Genomic DNA, 13,651 nt, shown 5'->3' on the forward strand with positions numbered 1-13,651 from the left:
AAATTAAAGTGTTGGACATGAGGAACATCAGGCATAGGAGAGATGTCTATTATCCACTACTATCCACTATCCCTCTAGTAGCCAATCCCTGAGTCTAATTTGCACTGTAATGAGATCTAATGAGAGCTTACAGGCCTTGTGCTTGATGAATTGAAACCACTGTGAGAGAGGAACACAGTGAGAGTTTAACCTCACCCCAGTCGCCCTCCATGACTCCGGTGGATAAGATGAGAAAGAAAATGAAGGCTGTAGAGGAGAGGAACAACTCATTCCCAGATTTTTTTTTTTTTTTTTTTGCTTGCTGTGGATTGTTTTTGAACACATTTGAGCCCATCTGTTCCCCCACAGAAAGTCACCTGTGCAATTAACCTGGACCATTAGCCGTGAAACAAAGGCCTCAGCGGAGGGAGGGAGGTGCTGCTTTATGGCCAGGTGGAGAGGCAGCAGCCACACTTTCTTTTAATCTCATCTCTCTTGCTCTACTCTCACTTGCATGCACCTGGTTTTGTGTTACTTTCACACCTGAATTCTGGCTTTGCTACCTACACATACACAACCACCTGCATTACTCAGCACCCCCCTCCTCTTACTGCTCTGCTGTCTACTCTCCTACTGTCTGGCTTTGAGCAAAGTCACCCCTTCCCCTCGCCCTCCTTCCCTGCAGTCGCAGTAGCTCCTAAGACCCAGGCAGACAGAGACCATTACTGCCACAGAGAACACAAGTGCCTGAAGGACAGCAGTCATGCACCTGTTAGATGTCTTTCCTTTGTTTTCCCCTCTATTTCTTCTTCCTGCATCTCCCTGCAGTCCAACCACCCAACCCTGACAAAAGCTTTGACACAATGACCCGAGAAACTTTTCAGGCAGGCCCCAGTCTTTAATTTGCAGGTGTGTGTGTGTGTGTGTGTGTGTGTGTGTGCATGTTTAATAGTCCACTTGAGTGAAAAGAGAGGAGGAAAGAGTGGAATGGAAGGGTAAAATGGCTAATAAAAAAGACAGATTTGCCTGCTGATTAATCTGGATTGTTTTACTGTAACAACTTGATGAGCAAACCCTCTCATGTCCTCCCTAACTCAATTAGGGATGCTCCCACAACCCTCCATTCCAGGGAGAATGGCAGTGTAGCTACTACTTTACTCTTGTTGTGAGCCCCTGTGTGGCGCCAGGGTCAGCAGGAGGGAGGATGGGAAATTGTGGAGAGAGGGCAGAATGTTTTGAAGATGGGAAAGGTGGGTGGGAGGTGAGAGGTATATTCTAGTTGACATGCATGTAGTAGAAACAAGTGCTGGAGCTAGGCTGGCCTGGTCACTGCAGATCTGATCCCAGACCCTGAGAGAAAGATGTCCTGACTGCAAGAGACTGGGGGAAACGTGGAGAGAAGTTGGATGTCGACAAGGGAGAGATGAAAGTGGATTAGTCGCCGTGGCGATTTGCATTCTGTGGTGGAACGAAAGCCCCTGTGATGCCCCGAATAGCTGGATTCATGAATAAGTAAACAAACAAAAACAAAAATAAACCTCCATCTGGATGGATGCTGCCAGGGCCCATGTGAGAAACAGTAGGGGAGGAGGTTGGGGAAGAGAGATGCCTGCAACATAGCAGTCACCACATTCTGCTTCCTCCACTATCATTTACTTCTATGCCTGCAGGGCCCCCCCCCCAGTTACCATATTGCTATCACCATCTATCTACTGCTTTTGGCTAGTTTGCCCAGTAACACCATCGACACACAAGGGAGAGCTCCAACCAAGCACTGACAGATGTTAAGTTGACACACTTTCTCTGAGCCACATGGGGTCAACATGTCAGGGTGCCAGGAGGGCCATGGAAGCCCGTCCTCACAGAAGAGTAGACCACTACTGCCCCTTTTCCATAGGCTTGGTACTGCTAAATTTAGCAATATGCTAGACCATGACCAATGTGCATTTTCACCGTAACCTCACAACAGGAGATTACTGTTGATGGTGTCTGCTGTTAACCCAGCTGTCGCTATAAACTGATCAAAATATTAGATAGAAATGAGATGGAAAGCACTATTTTTAAAAGGCTGTCTATGTTAACCTTCAGTGGTTTTAGTGTCAGTCTTGTGTTACTCTTCTTTGCCTCGTCCAATAGATTTCTAGTGTCAGTGATTTAATGTGCTCTCCTTTGCTGTGACATCAGCATAGGTAAAATCTGGTTTTTACCTACTGTAAAAAGCCACAATATGTATAATTTTTCTTTCAAATTATTCTGTTGGCATACAGTACATTTACAGTACACAGCCCATTATTTCAGTGTCCCAAGTTTGGATCCGTCAGAAGGCGTTTTGGATTTTGCGTTGCAATTTGCTGCAGTGTCTTCTTCAGTACTACGACTGGGAGTCAACAAAGTTTTTTGTTTTAGTGCAATCTGCATACTTTATGCTGCTTCACATTAAAATGTTTTTGCATGCTGACTGCTAGAGGGCTTTTATTGTGAAGCAGCAATAGGAAGTCATCAATCATGAGGACAAACAACAACCAATAGGACGCAAAGTTAGTCTACATCAAGGACATTTTTCGGTGCAGCCACAGAGAGCTGGTGTTTTTATTGCAGTTTGGGTGCACCTCAAACCTCCAACACATTACACAAGGTAACGACACCTTTTACTGTGCAGTTCTGCCATAGGGACAAGAATGGCCTTTCACTATTGTGCCAATGGCAACATCACAGGTTGTGATCGTAGCTGCTTATGCAACATACATGAGTGTTCATACCAGGGCCACATTATCAAATCAGGCTATTAATAACAAAGGGGTGTCAACAAGGCTTTGGCATGTGTAAGTACATTCAGATGCTATAAACATTTTGGGTTTCATCCATCCAGCACAGTGTAGATTCCCAGTTTTAGATAAATGGCACATTTGGATAGTCGAGTATTGGAATCCAGATCAAGATAACATCTAAACCAAACCCCACATGGGCTGTTTGCATCAGTGAAAGGCGGTGCTGTCTGGGGAAGCTAAATGGATTTGACAATGGGATTTGATGGTCTTTGTAGTGAGGGTAATTAGGTTTGATTGACTGTAAAGTGACTGGTGAGGTCCAGATCTGGGAGGGGAAATGATCAGACACTTGAACCACCCACAAATTAATGAGATTCAACTGTGCCTGAGTTGATTTCACTAAGGAGAAGAACCTTTACGCAAGCAATGGGAGAGAGAAAAGTACAAGGAGGGATAAGCATAGTGAGTATGTGTGTGTGACGCACAGAAAGAGAGGCACACAGAGACATGGAGGAAATAAGAGAGAAAAAACAGGAAAGGCAGCGATATCTGATGCATGTCTTCCTTCCTTGATTGTGGCCTTAACTAAATTAAGTTAAAGATAAAAGATAAAAGTGATTAAAAGCTTATAGGTGCAATCTAATTAGTGCTTCCTGCCTTTCTCCTGATACAAAAGAGGGTGCCACAAAATAAACTAAAGTCAACGTGTACATATTAAACTTGACAATTTAATGCATAAGACAGACAGACAAAAATGACTGAGACTGTTCCCTGGCATTGCCTTCAATTGCTAATGAACTATGGTATTTATCATAGGATATTAAAGGGCTTCCGATGAAGCCAGGCTTGTTTTCCTCATGATGACATTTATTTATAGAGGTGCACGTGAAATATAATCTGAGAGGATGAGTACTCACCTTCACTTACAAAATGTAATTTTGCATTCAATCAGACACATTTAATCCTTGCATGTCATTTGTTGATGCATAATGCTCCTTTTCGACATGTTACTATTCATGCTGCTTGCTATTATAGGCCTTAGCTGAGATGCAGTGAGCCATATTCTGTGTGCCATCATCGCCTTGAGGCAGATTCTGATTTCGACTGGCGATATAGCACAATCTAATATGCTGTTATTTATTAGAATGTGTGTATGACAGGAGATAATCCCTGTGCCCTTGTTCCTGTCTTTCAAGGTAATGATGGAATTCACCAATCCATACTCAGGAGTTTCAGCATGCTTTGCACTTCCTGCGCTCTAGATCGACACGGCTAAAATGCAAAGTCAAAGAAAAGCAAATTGCTCAGAGTTTGCCATCAAAATCCATGTGCAGATGTGGTGAAAGATGCTTCATTTTTATAACTCATCAGAAACTACAAATATTTAACCAGACGTGTAGACAATCAGTTGCATGACAAAGAAATGACACTTTAGGGAATAAACAGGCAGCAAATTCAGGAGCATTGTACCATATATCATCATTACAGTCTGGAAAGGTCTGTCCTTGTTCGTTATAGTCCATATCAAATATGAAGGTCAGCTTTAGCGCTATAATACTGGCTTCATTTCCCAAGATAAGCTGAGGAATAGTGAGAATCTCTCTCAGAAACGTTTCTTATCTGCTTGGGTTTCTGACCTTCACGTCTCTACAAGCAATCTCACCTGGTAATATTGTTTGCCACATCTGCTGTGCTGTGGAAACACTATGCAAACTTAGAGAGCTAACCTGTCCACCCCACCGCTGCCTGTCAGCGCTTGTCTATGATCACCTTGCTGGCACTGCTGCGACGCAGGTATGCACTGGCCTACTGGCAGCTGTCAGTGTCACACAAAGCCATCAATCCACATCTCTGCTACTGTCATTCCTGACAGGGCTCCGCCAGCCACAACCAGTCAGCCTGCTGCACAAAAACACGTCAATTTAGTTTAGCATGCCACACTAATAGATTCTTGAATTTGGAAAAAAGAAAAAGTGCTTTGGTAAACGAAATAAAAAACATTTTCTCAACTTTGTGTTTATGGAAAAATACATGATGAGGGAGAAGCAATGGGAAGAGAATGCACGTGATGAGGACATGTTGGCTTCATAGAGTTAATACTAGCAATGTTAATACTCCCCATCAGCCTCCAAGAAAAGATGAATCTTTATTTCTGTGAATCTTACATGTGTGTTACCTAACAAATGCTTGTGTATTGTCTTAAATCCACGTTAAAGGTCAATCTGTATTAGGATGTAGAGTGAACCTGAGGCATATGGAGAATACTGAAATGTATAAAACAAATTAGACCATAGAAACACTACAGTCTGAAATGCAGTCAAAGCCCTTATTTTGCTCGTACCTAGTAAATGGAATGCTTTTTTAGAGACGAGCTCACATTTATTTTATGTAAACATATACTAGTTCATCCTCAAAGTGTGAAAGGTTGACAAGGAGGATGCATAAATAGAAGCTGCAGGCCCATCATTGTCAACATGCCAACTGCTCTCTGCAGAGAATCATAGAGACATGGAGACCTCATTCTAGCAGGCTGAACGGAAAAATGCCTTTGGAAAAGAAGGAAAGGAGGACACACAATAATTGTAAAATGTATTGGAAAAAATAGATATTGTGGAAACACCAGTTGAGGATTATGTTACAATTAACAATAAACCATCCACTGCAAGCAGGTTTATTGACATTTCATTTAATATCTGTGGCTATGTCCCTTTAAATTACTCAGATATATGTTTATTACTAATGGGCTGTGTAATTCTAAAACATAGAGATGGAGTATGTGGTATACACAACTTCAGCTCCAGCTGTTGTGTGAACAAAGATAACTATATTCGATTAGAAGATATATGTGTGTTCAATAGTTGTAGTAGCAAGACACAGTGGAAAAAAAAAATGTTTTTTTCATTTTAGTATTCCACAGAGCAACCCGATGTATAGGTCTGCATTCTGCTAGCGTCTGCAAGCTGTTGCTGGAATGGATGGATGAAGGTGAGTGGACGCTAATTTATAGAGTAAAAATGATCACTTTGCAGGTAAAACTTAATCACAAAGACAGCATCTGTGGAGCCTCTGCCTGTGTTTTGAGGGTTTTAATAATACTGTCTAGAAGAATTTCAGTAATTGATTTTTACAAAAAGTTAGTTTTCCAATCAGATCATTCTATTTTGAGACCTAAGAAGAGGGAAAGTCTTTCTCACATATTAGTCCAGTTGGATTACATTCAATGTGTGTAGTCAACTGAGATAGCAGGCCGTTGGTGCACTCATAAAAGGTCTTGTAAAACTTGCAGACTACAACCAATATGCTTCTACACTTGATATTCCTCAGACTGGCAATAAAAATGTTTTTCAGAGGCTCATGTGAGGAGGGGGACCGTTACACAAGCTACTGCAATGATTCACACACTAAAAACCGTACTACATAAAGTAGGTCTGAGAAAAGTTGACAGAAAACATGTAAACACAAAGCTCTTGACTATTCCTCTGTGCTACCTGGGAGAAATGCCTGGACTGAATAAAATGTTCAAATAACTTTTTTGTTCCTGGTGGTTTGTTTATTACTATGCGCCTTATGCCAAGCTGCATTGTGCTCAAAGCGGCATGTGCGCTTTCCGGCTCTGTTCAAAGCTTAGTGGATTTGACTAGGGTACATAGTTGACATGTGGGTGCAGACACTTGCCCCAGATGGGGGCACTGACCCTGGTGATGCCAGCCGAGGAGGCGGCCACAGGGGCCTACTACTCCACACAAATGCCTCGGAGAAAAAAAAAAAAGTCCAGATGCTCTACCATGCTACGGCTCTTGACACACTCGACATGTTGCTTGTGACATTGTCTCATATGCTGCAATAAAAAATATCCTGCTGTGATGAACCATCTTCCCCTGTTTTAGACAGAGGCATTAGTTTGGGTTTATTCCACAGTGATCAACTGTTATTTCCAGTCAAGTAAAGCAATTTTGTAAATGTTGAACATCTGGTCAGTTCAAGAGAGTATGGAAATCCACTTAGAGCAAATTAAAACAAATGGGGTGACTCGGTAATGATTTCATAAGCAATTAGGATTTCTAATACTTCACAAGGAAAACACGTTTAGCTCTGCACTTGTCTCATCTATCAATCATGCTTGTTGAAGAAGTGTGCATGTCAAATAGCATAATCTCAAGTTTTATCAACAGGGACATAGGGAAGAAAAGATTTTTATTTTTTAATCAGTTTCCTAAAAGCATTTGTCTGCTTCCCCTCCCCCATCCTGGTGCCATCCTGCAAAAAGCTAAATGAATTAAACTCTCATTAAATATGCATTTCATTGTTAATCATTTGCAAGCGAAGAGGATTAGGTCACAATTTGTGAAATGACAAAAAATCTATCCCTTTGCAAAAATAGCCTCTTGAAATTACATTAAACACAATAGTATGATCCATCAAACAGTCTTTTAAACAATAAAATGAGTAAATCAGTGAATCCATAAAACAGATAAGATATTGACCTGTACATAATTCTCATAATACAATGGCCATATGTTTACTCCATCTGTTCACGCAAATGGATTTGTATACAGAAAAAAATACTATATTCAGGTCAACCATTCATTATTTCTATCAATGTTAATGCTATCTGTCAGTCCGTCTGTCTGTGACTAAGGTTAGAAGCAACATGATGCGATAAAGAGTGGGTATATCACACTGGAGATCTGTTTCAGCGTTTTAATTGGCCTTTCAACCTTTAAAACATAAAATTAATGCACAAAATGTTTGGACATGATTAATCAATGGTATGAGAAATTAAACTCTTTGTCCTGTACATTACCTTATTTTCATCAACCTTCACAGAAAACACAGCAAAGGCTCAACATGAAATTCTGATGTGAAAAGTCTCCTCAAATATCAAATTCCTCAAGATATCTGAAGCACATATAGAATTTTTACAACAGTATGAGAATGAAGAGCAAAGACTCTCAAGCCAAGGCTGTCAACTGGAGAGGAGCAGAGACAGAGAAAACTTCAATTACCACCTTGCATTTGAGTGTCCCTGCCAACCAGTCAAGTTGCAGTTTACATCCAAGTCTGACCAGTCTCATTTAATATATGTAGTTAAGACTTTGAAAGGATTTAATAAAATATATTAAGTGTATTTAGTCATTAACATATGAATTCTTAAGGTATGGCCAAATACGTGTTTTAGGAGGTCACAGTGACCTTGACCGTTGACCACTATATTCTAATCAGTTCATTTTTGAGTCCAGGTGAACGTTTGTGCTATATTTGAAGACATTCTGTTGAGTGTTCCTGTGATATTGTGCTCACATGAATGGGATGGACAGACAACCCTCAATGAAATAAACCAAGTGTATTTTTTTCATATTTAGCCTACGAATTCTTGGGTCATGGCCAAAAACACGTTTTCTGAACTAACAGCTGTGGTCAGCACAGAGGCATAATAAAGATGTGTAACAAGAAAACACTAAATGTCCTGGTATGTGTGTTCCAACAGAAAAACTTAAGTGAGTGAGAACGCAAGAGCAGAACACCAAGCTGCTGTAACCTCCAACCTCCCTCTGGCTTAAGTTCAGCTTTCCATTCACAGGATGCATTTAAAGAGCTCTGTGTTTGATTGTCCGTCTCTGATTTCATTTCACATAGAGACAAGTTAGTACACAAAAAGAAACTATTCAAGGTTTAATGAAAATGCGTAGTCAATGCAGATAAGAACCTTGACAGGTGAAAAAGCTGCCTGGGTTTAGCACATCAAGTGTGTATTTCATAACTGCCAAGGTCATTGTGATCGCGACAGTCCAACAAGCTGGGAGTTGGTTGGAGGACAATCCCCACTATCTCCAAAGCTGCAGGCAACGTTGCCCATGTCATCCTTATGTTTTATTCATGCGAATCATATTATGGCATTCAGAAACTGAGATCAAAATCTGCTCTGGCAGAAATATTTAATATCATACCTACTTCTCTACCCTTCTCCATCTGGTTAGCCAGAATGAGAGAGAGGGGTAGACAGCCTCCTTCAGCTCAGCCATGTTGGATTATTAAAAGTGAAGCTTTCAAAGAGGTCACTGCTCAGGGAAAAAAGAAAAAAAAAAAGCTGTAGCATGCATCAATTATCTAGCAGAGTTTGTGGCATACTGAAGACTGTCTTGTCACATTTCCCAATATGGCTGAGCTACAGAGAGGTCCTTGGCTAGTGCTGACATTTAGAAGCTGGTGAATTGTGAAAATCCCAGTCAGTTTGTCAAAAAAATGGACAAAAGACCACAATGACTGCTTGCAAAGTCCCTTCAGGCTTGAAATTCCTTCTCAATGTCATTGGCATAACTAGACACAGGCATCCAGCTCCGTCGCTCTAATTTTTCATGTCTGGACAACTGCAACTTACACTGATCAATACATGGTTTACTGGTATCGCTGGAGGACAACAAAGCAATTCCAGTGATTCACTACAACAAATATAGCACACTGCCCGCAAACTTCTCACACTGAAGGAATGATCTCTTTCTGGCGTAGTACTTGCACATGACCTTCCTATCTTTTCGTGTGACCTAAATATCTTGTGTGCCACTGCCAGCTGTACGAGATCAAAGAAAAATATTTGCATCTATTCATCACTACACTCCAATAACTGTATATGTTGCTTAAAATGTGTTGAATGTTTAGAAATACATGTACATAGTGTTTAAGAGAATGTTTCTGTCTATGTGAGCAAATATACCATGGAAAACAAGCTAAAAGTAGCATTATCCGTCCCTTGTTTGGAAGCATTGTATCTGTATGGAAGTAAGTATACGATTCCCTCACAGCTGAAAAAGATGACTCCCCCACTCCTTCACATTATTCTCCTCCTTCTGAGTTCAAATCTGTGTGAAGCACAATTCCATGAGCCCCGTTTCTATCCTCCTGTTCTCCTCCTCCTAACTCCCCACCTGCCTCCCCGTCTCTGTCTCTGTGGTGGCGCAGGGAGAAGTGGCATACCTTTGTTCATGTCAATCAGCTGCTTCTTCTTCTGCTGGCGCTCCTGCTTCTCGCGCTCGGCTTTCTCCTTCGCCAGCTTGGCTCTCTTGATCTTCTCCTCCATCTCCCTCTTCTTGTGGTTCTCCTTCACTGCTTCCTGATGAGGCACGCACACACGCACACACAGGCACACAGACAGATAAAATCAGAACCTGGCTTCTGCCACCTCCACTCTTTTAGTGTCTTCGCGACTGTATGGTGTTAAGAAGCAGCAGCATGCCATCAGCAAATTCTTATTCAGAGACGAGTTTGATATTTAGAGATAGGCTGCTGGAATAAACAACATATCATGCCCTGTGTATGGGCTGTTCATGTAATACAAGCCTATTTGTCTGTAAGGGTTCGGCACTACTTTGACAGCCATATATATATATATATATATATAGGGCTGTCAATCAATAAAATATGTAATCGCAATTAATTGCAAATTAATTACACATTTTTTTAATCTGTTCTAAATGTACCTTAATGGGATATTTTTCAAGTTTTTAATACACTTATCAACATGGGAGTGGACAAATATGCTTGCTTTATGCAAATGTATATTTATTATTATTGCAACAATCCAAAAAATATTCCAGTCATGAATATTCTCCAGAATAACCTCAAAGGTGCTGCTCGAGAAGGTTTGTTTCTGCTGCCATCCACAATGTAACTACTGCGTCGCTTCCTGATTCCTCAAACTACGGGGGCGGGCCGAGAAACACACACACAAGGAATATATATGTAGGCTAGATGATCATCACACATATGTACCATGCTAGTATATTTCCTTTGACAATATAAGGGAGCCACTGCATGAGAAAAGAAAAATGCAACAGCAGTGTGCCAGTCTCTGAGGAGGGAGAGAGAGATATCATCCTTCTCTTCCTTCGTGACCAGCTGAAATGTCAGGAAAGAGAGATAATCAAGGGTACGGATTCAGCCTTTACAAATGTGTCAGTTTGTTCTTGTGCCAGCAGAGAGGAAGATGCAACCATGTGACCTTTGGGGACAACAAAATGTTCTCTCATCCTAGACCTGTGGTGCAGCCCTTGACAGGACCCAGCGTAGGTGTTAGGGTATGTGTGTGAGAGGTCACACTCTATATGTGTATATATGCATATCAGCCTGTGTCCCTATACCGGAGTCCATCTTTGTGCCTCTGCTCATGTATGGTGTCCCCCCTTGTGTGTGTGTGTGTGTGCGTCAGTAAGTGAAGGCATGGCCCTGTCTGTGCACTGATATAATAAGTGGCGACAGTAGGCCCCCCCATCAAATGCCCCTGTGGTCCTGATGTGTGTGTCATGTTGGCAGCTAAGACTGAGGGATTATGGGGATTGTGGGGAAGGAACAAGGAAAGAGCAGCTCATCATGCCAGTCAATAGTAGAGCTTTGCTCCATGTCCAAGGACACAAGCCCTCATTGTCACTGTCTCCTTGTTGGATGACAAGGGCAATGAGAGAGAAAGAGGGAGAGGAAGAGAGGGGGGTAATGGAGAAGTCGAGTGAGGGTGATAGAAGGAATAGAGAGAGAGAGAAAGCAAAATAATAAGTGTGAGTGAGTTTTTGTGCCTTATGAAAACATAAGAAGAGATGTTTTGCTTTGTCGTCTATAGAAGTCAACATACATTTTCTTGCTTTATGAAGGTTGTGTGAAAGATTCAGCTGCGTTCTGGAGGGGCTATCGACTGTGTGCACCATGCTGCAGTTTTGAATCAGTGTGGTTGACAGCTGTGGTGTACATTCAGCAATCAAACAGTTAACTTGTGCATTTTGTTTAAGTGATGGGCAGCACTGGCAGAATGAATCGAACTGATTTCAGTCCTCATCCTCTGACAGGCTTCAGTTCATTTTGGAAGTAATATCACTGCATTGCTCAACATGTAGAGCATAAGTTGGAAGATAAATTATGCAGATTACAAATAAAATCCTGCCGGCAAAACTTATTTTAAACAAACAACTAATTTTGACTGCAAACATGATTATGCAACGTAATTATGTTTCTCTAATCAAACAGCACCACTAATTACCGTAGCAACAAATATGTTTTCACTGTTCCCTTATTTTTCCCTTTACCATTCTTTCTGATGGCCTCTGCTTGGCCACTGGCAACAACTGATTGTATCAGTCTTCATTTTCTTGGTAACTCTGCATATTGGAGGAGGACATACAAGAGATAAACAATCCTCATGACATGTGTTTTCAAATATAGTCCTCAGTGCAGAGAACCAGATTAAAACCTCATCATAACAGCGGGCAAAAGATCTTTCTCATGAATCTGCAGCAATATTTTGTAAGAATTCCAACAATGTGGGGAAAAATATTTCGAACAATCCATTCATCTAATTTTGTCGATTGAGTACTCTCATCTTCTCAAGATCAAATATCAAATATTATTTGTGACCATGGAAACAAGTTATTTTTGGCCTTCACATTAAATCACCAGTCCCTCTGTGAAGATCGTCACTATGGTTATAGTGCCACCCAGTGAGAGCTCAATTATTTATACAATGACAATAATCTACAAGAACTTTCATCTTCTAATTGAGGTGAATAATGTAGAAATGTATGATAAACATTTCGACCCGCTGACAGGGACATTTCACTCCAGCAAGAGCTTGGACCAATTAAAATATTAAGAAAGAAATTAAATAAACTGCATGAGTGTTTTAATGGCAAATACTTCATTTAGAAAAATACAGAGAAGAAATACATAAGACTTCTTCAGCAAACTGAAGTGTCCTAAGTACTCAACTTCAGTTTAGTGATAACAGATTGTTGTTATTGCTGTTTCTCAGTTAATAAAAGTGATATTTTTGCAATAGAAGAAATGTTCAGATGAAGAAAGAAAAAGATAGAGAAAGTATTGTAATGCACAATTTTGGTTGCAAACCAAATAATCAAATGTTCTTCAACAAAGTTTAAAACTAGAAAGACAGTCATATAAGTTTAGAAAGTAAAATATAGTACAAGGAACTGAAGGAAAGATGCAATAAAACTACAAAAGTGTAGCCCAGCACTTCATACTGACCCAAAAGGTCAAAGGTTTTTCCTCTATGATTATCCACTGTGATAGACAGTGTCCTTTCTGGCCTGGTTTCTGCCTAATAATCCTGAAACAAAACAAAGCCTACTGTCCAGGGGCTATGTTTATGACTGACTCTGTGCCCTGAACCCCTCTAATGAAAAGTAGGAAAATATGGTGCAGGTGCTGTCTGCATACTGCTCAGGAGGGGGTGTGTAAATTTAGAGTTAGAATCTTTAAATTCTCAGAGACAAATAAAATGTGTGGGTTTGCATAATAACACCTTTTTGCCAGGTAGGTTTGTCATAAAGGCCATGAGACAGGCTGAGCATATGTCACATTCATGGCCTGCAGTGTATCTAAGATGGAGATTATAAGTACTCTTCTATCTATACCTGGCAAGAAAACTGAGTGCAGTGCAGCCCACAGGTCCAATCTGCCTATACAAGGGCCAGGCAGCATTTTCCCTTTTCAAGTCTGTTCCTTCAATAATTCATGAAATGTGTTTGCTGCTCTTCCTTGACCCTGCACAACACAATACATCTCCCACAGCATGGCTCCCCCCCTATGCATACAAGTGTGGCAGTCCAATGAGGGAGCAATGAGTATCTCCAACTGCTCAGTTGCACCAGTGATCTCACACAGAGAGTGTCACTGCTATATCTCATTTGAATTTTACAAACACTACAGCGCCTGGGCTTTAAGCAGCAAATGTGTTTATTAGCCATCTGTTACACTGTGTGCCAGGGTGTTGGGGGGGGGGGGGGGGGGTGGCTTGAAGAAGTTATAAGTTACAGATTGTGAGACTTCTGCTCTGTGGTATAGATGTATTCCCATATTGATAGGTGACCTCCAAAATCTGGTGCAATTATTTTAATGACTGTGTC

General features: G+C 41.0%; 1 protein-coding gene and 1 long non-coding RNA gene across 12 annotated transcripts in view; one reads left to right on the forward strand and one right to left on the reverse strand.

Annotated features, from left to right (window-relative positions):
• LOC139605612 (uncharacterized) overlaps window positions 1-13,651 on the forward strand; it is a 271,063-nt gene that overhangs the window by 178,477 nt on the left and 78,935 nt on the right. The gene's annotated exons all lie outside the window — the stretch shown is intronic.
• Window positions 1-13,651, reverse strand: part of diaph2 (diaphanous-related formin 2) — a 353,639-nt gene that overhangs the window by 49,408 nt on the left and 290,580 nt on the right. For all 11 annotated transcript variants that reach the window (XM_071457232.1, XM_071457234.1, XM_071457233.1 and 8 more), the window contains one exon: window positions 9,720-9,855. In XM_071457232.1, the coding sequence (XP_071313333.1) occupies window positions 9,720-9,855 (136 nt within the window). The remainder of the gene's footprint in view (window positions 1-9,719; window positions 9,856-13,651) is intronic.

Source organism: Trachinotus anak, unplaced genomic scaffold (assembly GCF_046630095.1).
Source record: "Trachinotus anak isolate AG129_WGS33_773 ecotype Australia unplaced genomic scaffold, CSIRO_AGI_Tana_v1 ptg000021l, whole genome shotgun sequence".
Classification (NCBI taxonomy): domain Eukaryota; kingdom Metazoa; phylum Chordata; class Actinopteri; order Carangiformes; family Carangidae; genus Trachinotus; species Trachinotus anak.